We start from the raw sequence: 21,143 nt of genomic DNA on the forward strand, positions 1-21,143 counted from the left end.
TCTGGCCATGCTGGTGGCAGCAGGGCTGCAGCCGCTGCTTGGGACCTGCACTGGCCCCCGAGCAGTGCCAAGTCCTGGTGGCACAGAGGATGCTCCACCAGGGACCAGAAGGAAGCCAGGGGTGCAGGGCTGGGGAAACAGGGATGCAGCCAGGCACCGGAAAGCACGGCAGCAGCCCAAGGGTGCTGTGCCCCGACCCCTGCTGAACACACTGCGTTCAGCCCCTTGGACCTTCTGCTGCAAGCTTTTAGGCAAGGAAACCTCCAGACCAAGCCCAGGGCTACAAAGCTGGCACTGCTACGAGAGTATGGAGTAAAACGAGAGGTGGGATACAGCTAGCTGGGTAGGGTATAGCAAGGCTGGAGCTCACGAGATGAGCAAGCAGCAGCTGTAGAATAGGCCGGTCTTGACCTTTAAATGTTTCTAGAGAGCAGCAGAGCCCCCAGAAGGGCTGCATGTAGTCTCCCAGCCTGCAACATGCTCTAAGGCTCCAACTCACCTCCTGCCTGGCTCCAGCTCCATCCCAGAAGAGCAGAGAAGGTCCCCAGTGTAGGCACAGCTTCCCCACTCCTCCTCTTCCCAACAGGGACCGGTATAAAAGTCAACATACTGAGCTTTAGCTGTCTCCCCCGTGGTTACGATTCAGTTTTCAGGCCCAACCTATAGGGTATTACTGTGATGCCCTGCAAGGAAGCATCTGCACTTCATGTAACTTGTGCAACAGCGGAGAACTAGCACAATAAGAGAAATAACAGCGGAAGAAATTCTCAAACACTTTTTTTCCTTTTTCCAAAGAAAACTTTAATGTCAACAAGACAGGAAGCTGCACAAAGGGAGCTACCGCAAGTTTTTTGAACAACAGCTTAAAACTATCTACATAGGTACTCGTGGAGTAGGGCTGCTTCCTCCAAGTAACAGTCTGGCCACACAGGCTTGGCCTTGCAAAGGCCACCAAACGCCCCTGCTAGGGGTAGGCTTTGCCCTATCCTGCCCCAGGCTGTCACCCCCATCACACAGTCAAAGCAGCAGTGAGGGATTAGGGTCACTGAAAGCAAAAATCCAGGAAAACGGGACTTGAAAGTCGTTTCCTCTTCCCACCCCCGGCGTTCCCTGTGGGAACGCAGCCTGCTTGAAGTCCAGGCTGATGGGTCTCGAAGCAGCAGTGGAAAGCTCTTCCAGTTTGCACGTCAGACTCACTCGCAGCACCCCGAGCTGCAGCCAAGTGGGCCAGGAAAACCTGCCTGGGCCACCCCAGGCTCCCTCTGGGCTACAAAAGTGCAGAGCCCAGAGCATGCAGCAAAGGTGGGTGGCTGTCCTCACATCGGGCTCGGGGTTATTAGCCCAGGGCAACTCCTGCCCACTCCCTTTCACCACCTCCCCAGCTGCTAAAACCCAAAGCTTTGCAACGCACAGTGCCACCTGTACGAAGGAGCTGCAAGAGCTGGCTTTGGGCACGGTGCACGTTCCAGCAGCCAGAGCAGCACGCCTCCGACACTGAGCAAGGAAAGGGCTCGTTTCAAGCCTAGCAGCCTCCTCAAATACAACAACAGAAAGGTGAAGATCGCCCCTGGTTCCAGGTGCCAGGAGGGCAACCAGCCCGGGCTGGTGGCCAGAAGATGGCCAGAGCTTTCTGCTGGCTAAGTGCAGGGCCTCCTGGCTGAAGCCAGAGCCCTGCGCGTGGGGAAAAGGGGCTGTGTAAGGAAGGGAGGCCAAACCCAAAAAAGGCTCCCGTCCCGCGGCTCTGAGCTGGAAAGGGGTCTCAAATCTCAAGCAAGAAAAGAGGCAGCTGGAGTTTCTACTTCAACCATCCGAACCAAAATAAAAAAAAAAAATCAGGTCAGAAGTAATCAGGTAAACCGTCCAACAGGAAAGGAGGGAAAAACCAAAATCCAAATTCAACCCCAAACAGTAAGACTCCGATTGGTGCTTGCAACCAGCCACGCAGGCAGCAAGAGAGGTGAGGAGCGGAGCCTGGCGACGCCATGCTGTCCCCCCAGGGGCTCCAGGCCACCGGCGTCCCGTCCTCATCACCGCCCGCGGGCCCGGTGGCACCCGGCTGTCCCCACCAGCAGGGGCAAGGAGCCTCCCGCCTCTGCTGCCCGTCCGCCGACCCGACCATCTCTTGTCTCCCACCGCCTGCCCGCCCTTCAGTTCTCGCCCGCCTGGACGTACTCTTCGGCGGCCTTGGAGATGGTGCTGAGGTACTGCCAGCTGAGGGCGGCCAGCAGCATGGCGCACGACAGGTAGATGGGGGAGTAGTGGTGGCGCGAGGCCATGGGGCCGCCGGGCAGGCTCATGGCGCGGATGGAGGCGATGATCTGCTGCGTCTTGTTGGACGAAGGGTCCGTGCTGGGGATCTTCTGGTAGATCTGGGGAGGGGAAGGAGGAATAATGGGCTCCTTAAACAAGGGAAACACATGCACGGAAGAGGAAGGCTCGTGGGGCACAAGGCATGGTCCTCAGGAGTTAACTCAGTGGGGGACTGCCCTGGAGCAGCAGGCCCAGGGAGGTGATCGTCCCCCTGAACTCTGCTCTGCTGAGGCTGCACCTCGAGTGCTGTGCTCAGTTTTGGGCCCCTCACTACAAGAAGGACATCGAGGCCCTGGGGCGTGCCCAGAGCAGGGCTACGAAGCTGGTGAAGGGCCTGGAGCACAAGTCCTGTGAGGAGCGGCTGAGGGAACCGGGGGAGTTTGGTCTGGAGAAGAGGAGGCTCAGGGGAGGCCTTATTGCTCTGTGCAACTGCCTGACAGGTGTGGGGAGCTGGGGGTCGGCCTCTTCCCACAGGTAACCAGTGATACGACTATTAGGAAGAACTTCTTTACTGAAAGGGTTGTTAGGCACTGGAATAGGCTGCCCAGGGAAGTGGTTGAGTCACCACCCCTGGAGGTCTTTAAAAGCCGTTTAGATGTAGAGCTCAGTGATCTGGTTTAGTGGAGGACTGGTTAGTGTTACGTCAGAGGTTGGACTCGGTGATCTTGGAGGTCTCTTCCAACCTAGATGATTCTGTGATTCTGTGACTAGAGGGAATGGCCTCAAGTTGTGCTAGCTGAGGTTCAGGTTGGACATGAGGAGACATTTCTGCTCAGAAAGAGCAGTCAGGCGTTGGGACGGGTTGCCCAGGGAGGTGGGGGAGTCAGCGTCCCCGGGGGTGTTCAAGGAAAGGTTGGACGTGGTGCTTAGGGACATGGTTTAGTGGGTGACATTGGTGGTATGGGGATGGTTGGACCAGATCATCTCGGAGGTCTTTTCCAACTTTCATGACTCTGTGATTCTGTGATTCTAAGGCCCAGCTGCTGCATGGGGCCAGGGCCCGCTTCCCTTGAGAAGTGCATTAAGCCAGGCAGCCTCTTGAGGGCACCCCGTGATGGGAGATGGGCTGCAGGGCCTCCAACACAATCCATTGACTGACTACAAGCGGTGCTGCTGGGGCAAGCGGCTCTAGCCCAGCAAACCTCACTCACTGCTGGCATGCTGCAGCCCACCCCAAACCAGGTAACAGCCACCTCAGTCGGATAATCCCATTGTTTTGGGGGTCTTCTCTTCATGGTCTGCATGAGTTTTCTGGAGGCCAGCAGACCTTCCTCTAGGCTAAGGCGTCACTGTCCCTTGTCATAGGTTTGGTCTGCCTGCACAAGAAGCTCTAATAACTCACGGGTTTGGGTCTCCCTGATGCAGAATTATCTAACAGCCCTTATCATCTAACAGCCCTCACTGGATTATTTTTTCCCCTAGGAGTCCACCCACCAGCTGTCCTTCCGCATAAACTCTTAACATCCACAGCGCCCCAAAGCCAGGAGTCCCACTGCTTAACAACCTGAGACGAGCTGCCCTCATTTACTGCTGCCCATGAAGTGGAACCACAGACTGCATCACACTCGCTGCAACTCCGGACACGGAGTAAACAAGAGCGCTCCCCATGGAGCTGTCTGCAGGCAGGTGATGCAACCTGTTCAGAAGCAGCAGTCCTCTTGCTCGCTCAGAGAGAGGAAGCCCTCACGCTGGGAAAGCTGACTCAACTTGCTCTTGACAAGAATGAAGGCGAGACCTTGGTCTCTGCCTCTCAACGCAGGCGCAGACCGAGGGCATATTTAAAGAATGTCAAGCAGACAGTTTCGTCCAGGTCAAAACCATGTCAGGCATCGCCATGCCCTTGTGATGGACTAATAGAGACGTAACGAAGGGATTAACAGGTTCATGGGTCTGCAAGGGACTGCCAGTTCCACGCCAGGAACAAGAACAGCAACAGCCAGAAATGACTCGAAGCAAGCTGCTCAACCTACCTCTTCCACATACTGGTACATGATGGCTTTGACAGCCTGTATGTTTGTGGCATCCATCATCAGAGTGACGGCTTGTCCCTTCCGGATCTTCACTACGCCCCTGAACACCTGCTTGTTGTTATAGCAGGCGGCCAGAGTGGCGATGGCCATCACCTAAGCAGAAAAACAAAGAGCCCTCACTGCATTGCAAGGAGCCTGCCCAGGGAATAACCTCGGCCCAAGCAAAATCAACGGCAAAACACCGGAGTGGAACCACAATCCCACCTACAGCACGCACAAGCAAAGAAAGAAGAGAGAAGAGAATAAAACAGGTCGGAGTTTGCTCTAAATAAAGATACCTTCACTGGGTGCATTTCCTGGCTCTCTGATGAATTATTGCAGCTGCAGGATGACTTGACAAAGAGGCAGCATGCATTATGTCAATTAATAATGTGGGTGACTTTGACAACCCAAATGTTGCCTGCCATTCCTCCCCCCAGCCCCATTTTGGACATTCAAGCCCTCTTCCATAGTTTTTTGGTTTGGTTTGGTTTAGATTTTAAAGACACACAAAATTTCTACATCTCTCAAATTTGTTTCAATTCAGTGAATAAGCCTAAAAGTGAATTGTGATTGAGGGTCACGTATCTATCCCCATGTTTTTGGCCTGACTTCAAATGGGAGGACAAAGAGGCCTACGCATTTGTGCCGTGGATATCCCCTGCCAACTGGGGAACCGGGCTTGGCAACCTGCAGCAGCCTGGGAAGGCGCTGCTGGCCTCCTGCAAGTGCAGCCTAAGGGTACCTAAGAACCAGAGACTTCCTCAAGATACCACCACCAAGGGCAAAAGCAAGGAACTAGAAGAACAACGGGCTGTCTAAGAAGGAGCAATTGCCTTGGGAAAGGTGCCTTTCTCAGAGACTAGGAAGTATCGGTGTCTATCGCTTGTCTCAGGCGAAGCACAGAAATTAGCAGCGTCTTTTGGCTGCTCCAAGGAGGTGGTGTCCTAGATTGGACTAGATGATCTTTCAAGGTCCCTTCCAATCCCCAGCATTCTGTGATTCTCTCACAGATCTGATACGTAACCCTTCTGCCTCCAACTCCTCATCAGCTGCGCTGCAGATGACGAAGAACCACTCGAAAGCGATAACCTACCTGGGGGATCGCACAGAAGTTGAAGACGCTTTGGTTTTTCAGGCGGGACAGATACGTAAGGACATCGGGGACGTGGTGGAGAGCGTTGGTGATGAGCTCATTCAGACACTGGACAGCCATATCTATGTTCTCTGGTTTGGCAAGGTCCGAGAGCTTTTTTGCATATCTGCTCCAAACCTGAAGAGCAAGGTAAGAACTCAAGTTAGAGGGTACATTCATGCTGTGAAGGAGACATCAGTAAGTCTGAGGTCTGGGGGAAGAACCCCCACAGCCTTGAAGGGCTAGGGCTTACGAGGCTAAAGAAGAAAGGAAAGGCTCCGGAAACCTGACAGTAGCCTTCATATATGCTAAGACTATGAAGAAAAAGGATGTATCTTCATGTCTTCTATAGGTAGGGCAAAGAAGTACAGCTCATGGGCCAGGCTGGTGTCGGGAAATGTTCTATCAGACAAGGTCTGCCATGTGGGGAGAGAAAGAAAATTCCTTGGAGGGCTTAAAGAACAGCAGACAAGCATCTGTCTGACAGGCAGAGTTGATCCTGCCTTCGGGAATAGAATAGGTAACCTCCCAAAAACCTCACCCAGTCTTCTTCTCCCTCATTCCCGGATCTGACTTAATAGGGAGAGGGGAAAAAGCTGCCCAACAAGCTCTTAGCAGTGGGGGGAAGACATCATCTTGTCACCACATCAGTACCCAACAGCTGTAGATAGATGTAGGACTTCTGACTCAGGTGTCATTTGAAGAACTGCTATTATTAAAGGAATGTACAACCAACAGCAGCAACCTTAAAATTGAAGCAGACTGTCAAATCTCTCCCATTAACTTCGATTTAAAGGGATGTGAAAGACACCACAATTTTAGCTGTGCGTGGCCCATTAGCTACATCCACAACAGATCTTGGACAGAAGTCCGAGAAGATTGTCAAGGGACACGAACAAACAAGCCAAAGCAGTGGAAAAACCCTGGCCGTAGGGATTTTGAAGAAAATTCTAGGAGGAACTCTTCCAACGAGAGGCTGCAATGCACTATCAGAGCAGCAAAGACAGTACCTACATTATTTATTAGCACAGTACGTGCAGTTCCTCATGAAGCACAGCAGAAAAGCTTGCCCAACAGCAGTGCTCCCCCTTACCTCTCTGGGCCAGAACTCCCTTCCCTCCAGCTGGTCCTCCAGATAGTCACGGATGATGTTGGTTTTCTGCAGGAAGAGGCCCATGGAGTTTGCCAGCTCCGTGTCCTGTCCGACAATCGGATCTTCTAGCTCTGATGCAGAGAAGAGACGGGAAAGGCCTATCCCCACCAGCCCAGCTACGTAGTGACAGTACTGGGACGCACCGGGAGGGCAAGGGACAAAAAAAAAAAAAAGATAAAAGGAACAGTTACAAAGAGCTGCCCACTTTGCACAGCACATTTTACAAAAGTGATGCTTAGGAGGTAATTCGTGGTGTGTTTTCTGCAAGTTCTCCTTACACATCAGCTTTCCCATGCCCAAACACCTTGCCAAGGGTGTCCTCTGTCACGTCTGTGACTGTTGGTGCTACCAAATGAGCTGCCCGCAAGGGGACCCAGAAACGTGCTGGTGGGGGACACCACCAAGCCGCTGGTGAAATCTTCCACACCATCCCTCCACAGCTGCCCTGCATTGAGAAATAGCTCCCCACGATAAGGGAAGCTGCACGTGCAGACCTTCAGGCCCCAGAGATGGTAACTTTCCTACTGATGTTGAGCGCGTCTGGGTTGACTTACCTTATCCCACTCACGCTGAGAATCCACCTTCTTCTCCAAGAACTCGGCCATCCCGACGCCCATCTTGTGACAAATGTCTGAAATCACATCCTGGTAGACTTTCGACAGGTTCCTGAACTCCATGGAGATCTGCAGCACAAGCCAGCAAGAGGAAACAAAGACAGCAGGAAAAAAAATAAAAGTCAGCAGAATTCAACATTTACTAGCGGACGAGAAAAAGACTTGTTTAGCAGGCTCTTATCCCACACTGGCTAGAGATCTAGGACAACTCCCCCAGCAAGAGTTGTTTCAAGGCCCGCCAAGCACAGGCTCTCTCCGTCCTCAATCTCAACGGTACAATCTCTGGCAGCAGATCAGACACGGCGATATCTCTGGGAGGACTCTGCAGCCTTGGACCGGTATCATCTGGGAGGTGCAGGACAAAACTAGCTACGTGCAAAGTTGTTTCTCAAAATTTATGAGAGCATCCCATCATGACAACCATGGGAAGGAAAGGGGAGGTTCCTGGTGCTCTGTTCTCCTGAGCCTTTCCAGCTTTGGCTCTTGCAAGACACATGAGTGCCCTTCGCACAACGGGAAAGCATCAAACAACAGGGAGAGTGTGAGATCCCCCTCCTGCATCTCCACAATCTTCTCAGTGATTCAGCTGCTGTGTAAATTAAGTGCATGGGCTCAGCTTCAGTCTGAGGGGCTGGGATCCCCTACGCAGAGAAGAACTGCTGGTGAGCGCATCCCTACCAAATATTATTAAAATCATACCTGAATATGAACTGCCATCACCTGAGCGCATAACGCAAACACAACGGAGAACAATGAAGTTCCCCAAACACCTTACCTACAGAAAATCTCTTCTAAAGTACCACGGCAGTGGCATACAAACCACGTCTCTATCGCCATACACTAACAACTCCCTGGCACAGCTCCCTCCTATCCCATGCGTCCCAGGCAGAGCCTCGAAGTTTCCACTACGCCTTGTTTCTCCAGACGACTACCCCTTTCCCACTGCTACGGAAAGCCTGACAAGGACAGAAGAAATTTAAAGCGGAAGAAGGCTGAGCAAAGCAGAACTTCCTCCAAAAAAATGAAATGCTTTTTTCTATATTATACCGTTTCTTCAACAGAGCTTCAAAAACAAAGCAAAAAACCCAATCCACCAGCTATTTTTGATCAACGTGAGCAACAGCAAGACAGGTTTAATACTGTTTAACTTGCTGCGGGAGATGCAGATCCCCTGCGCCTTCATTTTAGAAAGATCCTTAAACTATGAACAGCAGCGGTGCTTTTTATCGTAAGCTCTATGCTGAAGACCTCCAGACTCCTGCAGATCCCGAGCAGATCCTGCAGGACTGCTGCAAACGTTGTTCCTCCCATAAGCTGGACACCAGGCAAGTCTTCCTCATCTCCCTTTGCTCGAAGGATCACAGGACAGCAAACCCATAAAATGTACGGGCTCTGCACCAGGAACCCGATGCTCCTGCGGGTGCCTTACCGTGGGGAAGTCCTCCAGCACCTGGCGGTCCTTCTCCTTGCTCTCCATGTACTTCCAGTCCGGTTGATAGAGATAGGAGTGAAACTCGTGCAGCATCGGGACCTTTACGTCCAAGCTGATGGTCATGTCATCCTCTATGGTGTCCAGGGCACGCAGAACTAGGTAGAAGATACAGACGGCATGTCTGCGGGGGGAGAGAAAACAATCGTCCCTTACTCAGGATTGCTTGTTATTTGGGAAAAGCAGCTTAGGTTCATCGCACAGCCTCATTTCCAGCTCGCCACCACGCACGTGCCGCCAGATTGACGGTGTAACGTAACAATAAATGTCTTAGGAATGAGCTGCTCAAACACCAGGGCAGCAGGAGCGGGTTGGGGATGGGGAGCACCCGTCTGCCCTGCTCAGGACCCCGCAGCCCTGCTCTGACTCCAACCTAAAGCTCCACACAAGCTCCTCGTGGGCTGACCCCTGGGAAAGCTGCAGCACACCCGAGCCGGGGTTGGAAACCTGGCTTTCTCCTCGGAGCAGAGCGTTCCTTGCAAGGCTTTTCTGGCTATTTACCACTGGGCAGGGCACTGCAAAATCCAAGCCCGCGAGCGAGCTCCGAGGCTCTCGGCCAGCGCTCGCTAGGACCCGGGGGACAGAGCCCGATGTCTGTTTACAGGAAAAAAAGCAAATTCCAAGCAAGGACGGGGAGGAAAGCAGGTGGGACTGTTCCTACTGCTGCCTCCGCTCTGCACCTGGAGCCCTTTTAGCAAGCCTGGGGGGAATAAGAGGACCTCTTACGGTGCAACGGGAACATCAGGGTGGGCAGACAGAGCCAAAAAGGCTCCAGATTTATCTCAGGCTTGCCACACCCAAGCCACGCAGGAAGGAATCGCAGAGGAAGGGCACTGCTGCGAGGGGAAGCCCAGAGAAGATGGCATTTCCCTCCCGTCCCCCTGGCACGAGGCGCTGAGGCTCTGGCAGTGCCCAGCCTGCGTGCCCGAGCACCCCGGCAGAAACCTTGGGCTCCCCGCTTCCCCAAAACCCTCCTGAAATGAGAAATGCTGGATTTATGCAGTAATTCCCCAAATCTTAATGAGCAGCGACGCTCCGAAGAGGCGATGCGCTCATTAATTGCTTGCCAAACAGCCACTAGCTGGGATTGCTTAAGCGTTAATTGTTAGGTGAAGGCAGCGCTCTCCTGGGACGAGCAACGCACAAGCAGCAATTCGGCAGAGAAAAGAGAGTGGTCTTTCGAGGCAGCACTTCAATTTGGCACTTTTTTCCTTTAATTAAGGGATATCAGAAGGGTAATCTGAGTTGAACAAAAGCCATCGGCGAAGCCAGGCTTTGTTTGAGGACAGCAGCACGGTCCTGGAAGAAAATCACGGTGGATGAGAAGAGCTCGCTCCTACAGAAGAAGGCCCCCTTCCCAAAAAGATGCCCTAAACACACGGCAACGGGCTGGATAGGGCCCTGGCACATGCAGCACAGGATTTATAGGGCCAAAAAGAAACCAAGCCAGATGAGGCCAAGCCTCCCAGCCCAGCAAATCGATTCCTCCGGTACCGCTGCTGCTCCGGCGCCGCGAGCACCACCTGCCAGTCCTGCCTCTCCCTCCCTCACCCCCAAACTCTCCAAACGCAGCTTCGGAAAACGAATTTCTCCTGATCCGCTACAGAGCCGGGGCCATAATTCAGCAGCAATCCCCGCACGTAGGTTGCAAACAGCCGCCGACAGCATTTTTAGGATGCCAGGCAGGAGTTTCCGTGCCCTGGGGACAGGGAGCCTTCACCGTCCCGGTAAGCTACAACAAGGGGAGGATTAAAGAGCAGAAAAGACAGACAGGAAAAACCACCAGCACCCCGCGCAGATTACAAGACTAGCAGCACCCCATACAGACACCGCAAACACGTTGCGAGGTGTTTTATGGATTGGCACCTTCGCTTCTCTTTTTGGCTGTTATAACAGGGGAAAAAATAAGTTCGGTTTTTGGCCCCGCTCACGCTTTTCCAAGCCGCTGGATTTCTTGGCTTTTCCTGCAAACCGTTTCACAAACGCTGGAGCGCGGCCGCGGGGCAGCGTCCCAAACGCCAGCCCCGGGCTCGGGAACCAGCAGCTTCCCCGGGATTCGGGCACAACACACGCACCTAGTCCTGGGAACCCCCGCTTTTAACCGTTAATACGGCGTGGGATTGCTCGGGGAAGCTCCCCAGACTGAAAATTAGGAACGTAAGGGAATATTTGGTGGGCGAAAAGAGATGCACAAGACCCCAAGCTTGCATCCCCCTTTTCTGCAGGGGTCAGCCAGGGCTGTAAAGCAAACCTGGGCGCCCAGCGAGCCTCGAAGACCCCCGGGATGGAGGTCTGGAGGCTGCTGCTTCCACACCCACCTCTCTGTCAGGCTCCAGACCCTCGGTCAGCCCCGGCTTTCTGCTCGCCTCCTCCCGCCGTGCCTCTCCAGCCCTCCCGGCCGGCGTGGCACCCAACGCCAGCTCCCGACGCTGCCAGGACGCGCATTCCCAGGGTGTCACGGACAGCACACGGGCTCTGCCTTTAACCTCCTGCTGCCAGACGAGCTGCAGCGACCGTCGGCGGGCCCAAAAAAACCCCGGAGCCCTGCTGCGTGGGGAGGGAGCAGCCGCGCCAAGGAGCCCGGGGGCACCGCGTGGGCACCGCCGCGCTGATTTGGGCGGGAGGGCCTGGGGTCCAAGGTTCCCCCCTCAAAAAAAAAATAATCCCAAATGAGCAGACCTGGTGCTTAGGGGCACTGCACAGACCCCCCAGTACCCAAACTGAGCAGCCCCAGTACTTGGGGGCATTACAAAGACCCAAGCAATGCCCAAACTGAGAAGCCCCAGTGCCTGGGGGCGTTGCACAGACCCCCCCACAGTACCCCCCAAACAGCCCCAGCGCTTGGGGGCATTGCGCAGACCCCCCCAGTACCCAAACTGAGCAGCCCCAACGCTTGGGGACACTGCACGAACCCCCCCAGCACCCTTCCTAAGCAACCCGAGTGCCTGGGGGCATTGCACAGACCCCTCCAATACCCCAACCAAGCGACCCCAGTGCTTGGGGTCACTGCACAGATCCCCCCCAATACCCGAACCGAGCAACCCCAATGCTCGGGGGCATTGCACAGACCCCCCCCCCCCCCCCAAAGCAACCCCAGTACCTGGTGGCATTGCACAGACCCCCCCCAGCACCCCCACCAAGCAACCCCAATGCTCGGGGGCACCACGCAGCCCCCTCCCACACCCCCCAAGCAGCCCTGGTGCCCGGTACCATTGCACCCCCACCCCCCCACACCCTCTTCTGTGCCCCCCCCCGGGTGTGCCCCCGCCCCCAAGCTCACCGCAGCTCTCCGTCCAGGGCCTGGATGACGGCGGCGAAGCTGCGGCTGGTCTGGTTGAGGTAGCGGTAGCAGGTGCGGAGGCCGAGTCCCAGCGAGTCCTGGGGGGACAACGGGGGGCACAGGGCGGGTTGGAGGCGAGGTGGGGCCGGAGGAGACGGGGGGCAGGGGGCGGCAGCCCCGCTGCGCTGCCCCCGCCGCCCCCCGCCCCGCAGCCGCCCCAGGGCTGCCCGGGGGGGTCCCCGCGGGGGGGACAGCGCCAGGGTGCGCTTGAACAGGGACACGGCTTTGGTGCTGGCCGCCATCGGGGAGGAGGCGGCGGGGGGGGGGGGGCACCAAGGGGGGGTCACCGAGCCCGCTCCGCCCCGTGACCGCCCCCTTAACCCGCTGAGTGCCCGGCATGGCGCTGGGCACGGCACGGGAGGCTGCAAGCTGCTGGGAAGCACTGGGCAGGGGCAATGCATGGGAAGCACCGAGCTGTTGCAAGGCACAGGGGGCCAGGGCAATGCATGGGAAGCACCAAGCTGCTGCGACGCTCCGGGCTGGGGCGATGCACGGGAAGCACGAAGGTGCTGGGAAGCTCTGGGGCAATGCACACGAAGCACCAAGCCGCTGCAAGGCACGGGGGCTGGTGCAATACAAGGGAAGAACCAAGCTGCTGCAAGGCACCAGGGCCGGGGTAATTAATGCACGGGAAGCACCGGGGCAATGCACGGAGGTAGCAAGCTGATGGGAAACTCCCGGGGTGCTGCAATGCATGGGAAGCACCAAGCTGCTTGGAAGAGCTGGTGCCCGTGCGATGCATGGCAAACACCAAGACACTGCAAAGCACCGGGGCCGGTGCAATGCACGGGAAGCACCAAGCTGCTGCAAAGCATCAGGGCCGGGGCAATGCATGGCAAACACCAAGCTGCCGGGAAGCACCGGGACAACGCAGGGGATGCACGAAGCTGCTGGGAAGCACCAGGGCCGGTGCAATGCACAGGAAGCATCAAGCTGCTACAAGGTGCCAGTGCAATGCACGGGAAGCACCAAGCAGCTGCCGGGGTAATGCACAAGAAGGAACCATCAAGCTGCTGCAAGGCGCCGGTGCAATGCATAGGAAGCCCCGTGCTGCTGCAAGGCATCGGGGCAGTGCAACGCACGGGAAACACCAGGACAACGCATGGCAATCACCGAGCTGCTGGGAAGCACCGGTGCAGTGCACGAGAAGCTCCAAGCAGCTGCAAGGCAGCCGGGCCGGTGCAACGCAAGGGAAGCACCAAGCTGCTGCAAGCAGCCGGGTTCGGCGCAATGCACGGGAAGCCGGTAACCGGTGCAAAGCACGGGCAGGACCAAGTCGCTGCAAAGCGCCGCTGTCGGTGCAATGCCCCGGGAGCAAGAAGCACGCTGCAGGGCAGCACCGGGGGCCTCGGATGCTCCGAGCCGGGCGCACCGCCCCAGCTGCTGCAACGCACCGCGAGCACCGAGTCTCTTGCATGGGGGCTGCTGCGATGCGTGCAGCACCCGGGGGCGCCCAGGACCCCCGAACCCGCTGCAATACGCGCGGGAAGCACCAAACCGGGGGCGCGCAACGCCCGCAACCGGCTCCGTGCACGCCAAGCAGCGGTGCGCGCCCAGCTGGGTGCCGATGCAAAGCACGGGGGGCCGTGCAAATCCCGGGGAGCGATGCTCAGCGCGATGCCAAGCCCCGGGAGCATCGCAAAGCTCCCCCCGGGCATTGCAAACCCCCCCAAAACCCGCAGCGGGGCCGCGCACGGAGCCCTCCCGCCCCCCTCCATCACCCCGGGGCCGCGCCCCGGGGCATCCCCAGCCTCTCACCGGGTCGATGCGCGGCATGACGGCCCGGTAGCCGCCCATCTTGAAGCGCAGCAGGTTGTAGATGTCCTCGGGGTGCCCCAGCCATGTCCGCAGCAGCTCCATGGGGGCCCCGCTGCCCGCGCGCTCCCGACGCCGCCAGGCGCGCTCCCGACGCCGCTCCCCCCCCCTCCTCCTCACCCCCCTCCCGCCGCTTAACCGCTGAGGGGGCGGGCCCCTCGAGCCTCCTCTCCGCCAATCAGCCCGCTCGCCCCATGGCTCGGCAGGCAGGCGGGAGCGGCTATTGGTCGGCTGCTCGTCGCACCAGAGGGGCGCCGGCCAATAGGAGGGCGGCGCGGCTGGGGTGACAGCCGGCGGCGGGCGCTGAGTGGGCGGCGGGCGCCGCGGGCACTCGCGTGGCGGCAGGAGCGCTGAGAGGGGAGAGGGAGGGGCTAAGATGGCGGCCGGCCTCCCCTCACCGCCCGCGGTGCTCAGTTGCCGGCTGCCCTTGGTGGAGAGCTTGCTCCTAGCTCCCACCTGAACCCTAGGAGCATTAAAATTGGAGAAGACCTCCCAGACTATCTCGTCCAGGCATCCCCTGACACCAATATCACCCATTAAGCCATGCCCCCAAGCACCACATCCAACCTTAAGTTCCCCCTTTCACTAATATCTCCACTAAACCCTGTCCCTAAGCACCCTATCCAACCATGAACTCCCCCTTCCACCACTATCACACACTAGACCCTGTCCCTAAGCACCCCATCCAACCTTTAAACATACCCAGGGACTGTGATTCCACCACCTTCCCCGGCAACCCATTCCAATGCCATGACACAATTTCACCTCAATTTTTATTGAGAAAGGGCACCCAAATCACCATACTTCATTTTCACTTTCACTAAGAACTTGTCTCCCTCTGACAAACAGCCTCTCAGGCCTAGGCACAAGCTGAAAAACAGCTTGCAGGGCACACTCAGAAGTGACATTAGCCACCCCTTTTGTTACCAAAACCCCATAAATTTAGCAGCCCCATCACCCACAACCACTCAAAGGCATTGCAGTTCACAGGGGAGAGGCCATGAAACTCCTCTGGGAAGGAGCCTGCTATTGAGGCCTTGAATTCCAGCATTCCCAGGTGATTCACAATCCACCTTTAGATCCATGAGGTGTTTTCCTGCTGAGACACCCGTACAGCTGAGCCAAGCTGCTGGTGCCATCCTCTAACAGGGCAGCAAGAGATTCTGGAGTCCTCCCATTTGTGCTTATACCTCATGTTTTAACCAAGAAACCATCAAAAGAGACACAATGAACTTCAGCTGAACATCACCAGTTCTGTAATTCAGTTTTTATTTTTCACTCAAAAGTCAACAATCCATTGTTAAATTAAAGCCAAACTCAGGGAGAGAGAACTGCAACACTTTCTGCCCTACTGCATGGAGAGAGACAGCTCTGACAAGCTAGGGACGTTATCATCTATTTCCAAATCTTTCTACTTTCAAGATACCTTGAAGATCATGAGTTTTATGCAGTCCCCATCACAAACATTGTTAGATACCCCCACGTTGGTCAGGCTTGTGATCCTAGTTGTAACTGGGGTCCTTTCTGAGTCCCTCTCTTTGGAACCACCCCGGTACTTTGTTAAAGCTGATTTTTTTGACATCAAGACCTGGATTTGGCAGAGTTTGCCAGAAAACATCAGCGTGTCAGGGCAGATGCTCTGGGAGGCAGAGCTGAGCTACACCAAGCACTGCTGAGGTTTTCATCCCTTGGAAGGAGGCAGCTGTTCTCACAAGAGCTGACAGAGGAACAAACACTCATTTTTTAACCACACCTAAATCACAGCCCAACACACGCTTAACTCTGCTATAAACAGAGGTAGGATTATCTAACACTGAAGCAATCAAGCTGTGTAGACAGCCAGACCTACTCCTTTAACTGAACTCCATCTGAAGTCACTTTATTTGTACCAGGGTCAAGGATAAGAGTCTCAGTGACAGCAGTCACCTGCTCAACACCCTAAGCTTCCCATTTGCTGAAGCACTGACACCTCAGAACTGGTCAAACTTTTTACACTGTTTTGTCACCAAAAAAAATGCAACCACTTTCTCCTTTTTGCATCTCAGGAGATGCTTCAGGGACACCTAGACACCTTCCAGGAATCGAGGAACATAAAACCAGGTCACTCAGTGACTGGGGTAGGCTCCCCGACCCCTGACAGCACTGCGGGCTGGCACTGAGGACACCACCATGTGAGTCTCTTATATCCACTCAAGGGTCCAAAGGTTGCCTTCATCACCGCGTGCCCAAGGGGACACCGCTCCTTGTGGTAGATCTGAAGGTGCAACCCTTCGCCACGCAGCTTGCTCTGTAGCCAGTCTGAGCTGAACTGAATGGCACAGTCAAGCAGATGCTCGAGATCTGAAGGCGCCAAAACAGATCCTCGTGTTAATGGATGGATCTTTGCCAGGTACAGGATCTCATTTTTAATTATGTTCCCTGCAAAGGGTCAGAAATAAGGAGACCATAAGGATATTTCTTATCGAGATGATGCAGACCAACAGCTTCCAGTCACTGTGACTTCTGCCTGGAAGATCACATCCAGCAATGCCATTCCCCATATCAGAGATGGCATACAACAAGCAGACTTATAGCTGGGAATAAACCAGAGGACAAGTCCCTTCCCACTATCCATCGAGCAGATCTTCCTTTCTTTCACAAGTACAAGCCACCCACACTAAGACATTTCACTCAGCTCACAGGGTACACCCAAGTATACAAAACCTTTCCTCCCCTTCTTGCTCTACCACTAAGCCCTGGAACTCACCCAGCCCTGAAAAATATCTCTGGTCCAAGAGTGTGTAGCAGACAGGGCTGGGCGCACGGAGGGCATCCAGCGCCTGGCCACGGTGGAACTCAGCAGAGAGGATATCAGACGCGGGATCAGCCACTGGAGACGAGCACCACTGCATTTGGCAGTTGTAGAAAACAAGGAAGCCTCCATTCTCAAAATGCAGAACCAGTCTGGGAGAAGCAGAGAAGTTAGTCTCTACCATAAACATCCGTAAACCATCTGTTATATTCTGGTCTGGCTGAAGAGATTTGCACAAAATAGAGCAGAAAGGCAGCAGCTTACAGTTAAAAAACACACTCAAAGATTAGAAAGGGTCTGCACATAAGTTTGGAGAAAAACAGACTGAACATATTAGGCATCAGCCCATGGAGAGCAAATGCCCATCAGTTCCCATGAGAGCCAGGGAAACCTCTTGGAGGTACCAGTACCCCAAGGCTCCAAGGTCACCAGCTATAGTTTGGGCTCTGATAGAGGTATTTCGACTGCTGTCTCTAATAGCATCACTACAACCAGTGGTTTCAGCTACCCCAGATGTTCATCCAGAGCTTTTTTAGACATAACTGGGAGAAACTGGCATTTGGGGGCTATGATTCACTTTAGCAACCTAAAAGTTGTCTTTGAATAAAAGTCTTCACTGAACTGACACTGTGATTCGCCAGGCTGGCAGGCAACATGAAGCCCACAAGCACCATCACTTAGATCTCTGAGATGAAACAAAGGAGATAAAACAGCAGAAAAAGGAAAGCATTGGAGAGGCCGTGGCTGGATGGAGGAGGCAGAAGGCAGCAGAGAGCAGAACACTTCTCACTAAGGGTAGGAGAATACTACTAAAACAAGGCATATCCAAGGCAAACCACACCCAACTGATATTGCTGACAGGCTTCCATGACACCTACAGAACAGGAATCCCCAAACAGCAACCTACTATGGGGTCCCTGGTTGAACACACCCCAGACCTACTTAAAGACATACTTTTAAGATTTTAAGAGGAAGAAAACAAAAGGACAGAAGTACCCCCCCCACACACAAATTTAGTCTGCAACAGAAGACTGCCTCTCCAGAACGACAGAAGAACACCAAGTACCTGGGCACGGGGTCCTTCCAGTCTCCCGTCTTATTGGCCCGGTTTGCTCTTGAGAACTCGTTTGTCCGAACGCTGCCGAACAAGCCGAAGTGGAAGCGCAGCCAGCTGCCCGGACCCCCTACTGCACCTGGGGCATCAGGTCTGGAGCACTGGAGCTCCTGCGGCTCCTCTTCCTCAGGTTGTGTCTGTGGAGCACTGACCTGGGCAGGAGAACTTGTCCCGCTAGCAGCTTCTCCTTGCGGCACTGGCTCTTCCGTGCTTGGTCGTAAGGGACAGCCAGCTGCCACAAAGGCCAGGAATAAATTCTTCCCATGAACCTGAAGGAAAGGAAGGTGGGATGGACTGAGGATCTGCATTGCCTCCAACTGTTTCTGTACAAAGGGCTGTTATCTACAGCTTCTTCTAAGCAGAAAGCACATCACCCAACCCTTCACAGGATTCATTCGCATCTGAACCAGCCCTGGCAGAGCTCAGATCATCCCTTCTTCATCTACATGAAGCACAAAGCATCCAGATACTACTCTCATGTGAAGGCCTCTCAGAGGCTCCTGGCAGGCCAAAGGGCAGTGGCTTCCCTCCAGGGCCCACCATGGAGGGATATGGTCACCTTCAGCACAGCTCACCTGGGAGTCCTGGAGCCTCAAGGCATTCAGGTCATTCACATTTATCTTCCCGGTGCTTCCCCCCACCTTGGTCACCACCTGCCCCACAAAACGGGAGGCCAGCAGCTGGAACTTCCTCACCGAGGGGCCCTCTGGCATCCTGGCCAGCTGGTGGAGGAATGGCAGGACCTCCAAACACTGGGGACCCTAGAGCTGCAGGAAAATTTCCAGCTCAGAAACACAGTTAACAGTCAGAGGCTGAGCTCACATCCCCAGGAAGAGCTCACCACAAACCCCTCACCCCTGTTTTCCTCCTCAAGCCCCTTTGGCATTGTCCATGGAGAGAGACAGGTCCGTTCCAGGACCAGGGAGGTGAGGAACCCCCATCCTGGGGGAATTTCACAATCTAGGTCCACCTGGCCCTAGGCAACCTGTTCTAACACTAGTTTTAAACTCACTTCAAGCAGGAAGTCGATGTGCAGATTGTCAGAAGCCTTTTTCCACCCCAGGTTTTCCAGGAGTCAAGAAGGTCTTAGACTGCTTAGCATCTCTCCTCACAAGGAAGAGAAGCTCACTGAACTCCAGCCACTGCTTCAGTCCCAGCACAAAGCAGGAACACAACCTTACACAGATGTTCCCAAAACAAAGCCAGCCGAGGCCATGGCAGCCATCCTTTTGCTGATAAGGGCACAGAGGCAAGCACAGCTCCCTGATCACCACTGGAGTTAGCACATCCCCTTGCTTTATCAGCTGCTTGTCCCTCCGTCACGGCATGGAGCAGGTTAGGGAGCAGGCACACTCTATTAACAGAGCCTGGGATCAGAGCCGAGACAAGGCAACACCATCCCACAGCATCCTGTTCCTCCCCGGAGGAAGCCACATCAGAACAACGTGGTTATTTCCAGCACAAGATCCCCACCACACGCTGCCGGCAGTCCTGAGGATTTCTGCCAGGACTGAGAGTACAAGAAACTCGAGGATACGGGAAGCAAGGCTTGGCTGCCATCCCACGGTGCCAGTTCCCCCTGCAGACCAATCCCAGAGACCAGAGGCTCTGCTTCAAACCCCACAGCACCCAGAGAAAGGCTCTGAGCTACTTGGCACCACTCTGAGCTTGGTTTTCACATCAAGCATGCACGTGGGCGCCCACCAGCAGAGGCATCTGGGCTGGCTCTGACACAGCTGCTCCCAAATGCTGATCCCACAGGGCCGGGCAAGGCAGCGTGGCTATAAAAGCCTTCATGTGCTGCAACGAGCACAAGCCCTTTTGGAAGAGCTCCAAGAGGAAAATGCGTCAGAGAACATTACCTGGATCCGGTACCTTTCATTTAAGGCCTTAACTGGTCACACAAACTGGAGAGCTTTTGCAGCAGTAAAAACCTGAGCTTTATCCCTGTGTCTCCTAGGGCAGGAGGTAATTATTCGCAGGCTGGCTCCAGTTACACCCATTTAGCTACGTGTTGTGTTCTGTAGGCTAAAGCCAGTACCAGGTCAAGAGTCACCCAAGAGGTGACAGATCCCCAGGATCAGCTGCTGGCCCTGGACACCGCTCAGCCAAGTGGCCTGCCCACACCCCAGGTCCTTTTGGTCCTCCTCCCGATTATGTAGGCACAGGATTTGCACAAGGCAGCACAAAATGAGCCTCAGAGCAGCTCACGGCCAGAGCTGAGAGCTGCAGATCACCTGCAGAGCTTCACAGCTGTGGTGCCACTGCCATGTTCTCCTACAAACGCTCCTCCACACAAACAAGAAGAGTGGTGGCACCTCCTGGGTGAGCAAGGGACATGCACCGGGAAAAAACAACCCATATCCCACCACAGCTTCACGGTGCTAACAGGGGTTTTGATGCACATGGGCCTGACTTTCCACATGCAGTTATAGGGGCACAGCCCTGCTCAGCCCACCACCTTCTACCTTCTCACCCTATAAAACCATTATCTCTCCAGTTTGCTCCAAACTTATGCACCAACAAGCCCAAGCCCCTCTACAAGGAGCCCCTGTAGCCACACACCAGCCAAGACCCCACAAGATGGGGGCCTTTACTTTTGCCTCCTGCCAGCTCCGCACTCCCTTCTCCCACCCCCCAAAATTGTATCCAATGCTCACTTCACACCACTCCAAAACAACCCAGAGCTCCCCCCCCCCCCCATTCTCCCAGGGGCAGCAGAAGGAACCATATTATCCCACACTCCTGGGGATGGGGTTCATCCAATGCCTTCACACACACAGCACAGCCCCCCCAAAACAAGCACCCATTGCACATCCCCTGTCCCAAAATCCCACAGCCAGCCCCCCCAACTACTGCCCTTCCCAGGGGCTGCACAGTCCCCTCCCTTCTCCCCCTACCCCATTGCCTGCTTCTACTACCCCCAACCACCTCCCACGGCCCAAACCAGCATCATCACCTTCTTTCCAGCCTTCACAGCCCACCCTCTTCCACTCACATGCTTTAATGGAGAAAATGAGACCCTTCCCCTCCAATAAAAATTAGCAGGGGAGCTCCCTAATTGGCTGGCGTGGGAGAAATGGGTGAGGTTTCAAGTGGTGGCCCCACCCAGCCCACCAGTTGCCCCAGGGACTGGATGAACTGGGAAGGAGCCTGGACGCCCCATGGCTGGGGGGATTGTGCGAGGGTTGTGAGCGCAGCCTTTGGTGGAAAAGTGATTTTGGCTTATGGGGGGCAGCTGGGAGCTCAGCTGGGAACTGTCAGGCTGAATCAGCAGAACAACTGTTAGTAAAAAGAGCAAAAAAAAGGTAAATTATGAGGGTATGAAAGTGCCTGGAGGAGCTTATCCTCTCTCCTTTGTGCTAGTGGAATT

General features: G+C 55.0%; 2 protein-coding genes across 4 annotated transcripts; both read right to left on the minus strand.

Annotated features, from left to right (window-relative positions):
• Window positions 1–775: 775 nt before the first annotated feature.
• On the minus strand, window positions 776–13,989 carry FDFT1 (farnesyl-diphosphate farnesyltransferase 1). Of its 2 annotated transcripts, XM_080586047.1 has the most exons (8): window positions 13,809–13,989; window positions 11,991–12,088; window positions 8,651–8,834; window positions 7,162–7,290; window positions 6,548–6,739; window positions 5,416–5,592; window positions 4,281–4,433; window positions 776–2,369 (listed from the first exon to the last, which is right to left on the minus strand). In XM_080586047.1, the coding sequence occupies exons 1-8, from the start codon at window positions 13,908–13,910 to the stop codon at window positions 2,148–2,150; spliced, it is 1,257 nt and encodes a 418-aa protein (XP_080442173.1). In that variant the 5' UTR covers window positions 13,911–13,989; the 3' UTR covers window positions 776–2,147. The 2 variants fall into 2 exon arrangements, with proteins under 2 accessions (XP_080442173.1, XP_080442174.1); XM_080586048.1 differs by lacking the exon at window positions 13,809–13,989 and having other exon boundaries at window positions 11,991–12,307.
• A 1,128-nt stretch (window positions 13,990–15,117) lies between these two features.
• On the minus strand, window positions 15,118–20,925 carry NEIL2 (nei like DNA glycosylase 2). Of its 2 annotated transcripts, none has more exons than XM_080586063.1 (5): window positions 20,769–20,925; window positions 18,346–18,537; window positions 17,723–18,039; window positions 16,612–16,808; window positions 15,118–16,283 (listed from the first exon to the last, which is right to left on the minus strand). In XM_080586063.1, the coding sequence occupies exons 2-5, from the start codon at window positions 18,481–18,483 to the stop codon at window positions 15,967–15,969; spliced, it is 969 nt and encodes a 322-aa protein (XP_080442189.1). In that variant the 5' UTR covers window positions 18,484–18,537; window positions 20,769–20,925; the 3' UTR covers window positions 15,118–15,966. The 2 variants fall into 2 exon arrangements, with proteins under 2 accessions (XP_080442189.1, XP_080442188.1); XM_080586062.1 differs by having other exon boundaries at window positions 20,730–20,923.
• Between the last annotated feature and the right edge of the window lie 218 nt (window positions 20,926–21,143).

The sequence above is a fragment of the Anser brachyrhynchus genome, assembly GCF_964034855.1.
Source record: "Anser brachyrhynchus genome assembly, chromosome: 3".
Classification (NCBI taxonomy): Eukaryota; Metazoa; Chordata; class Aves; order Anseriformes; family Anatidae; genus Anser; species Anser brachyrhynchus.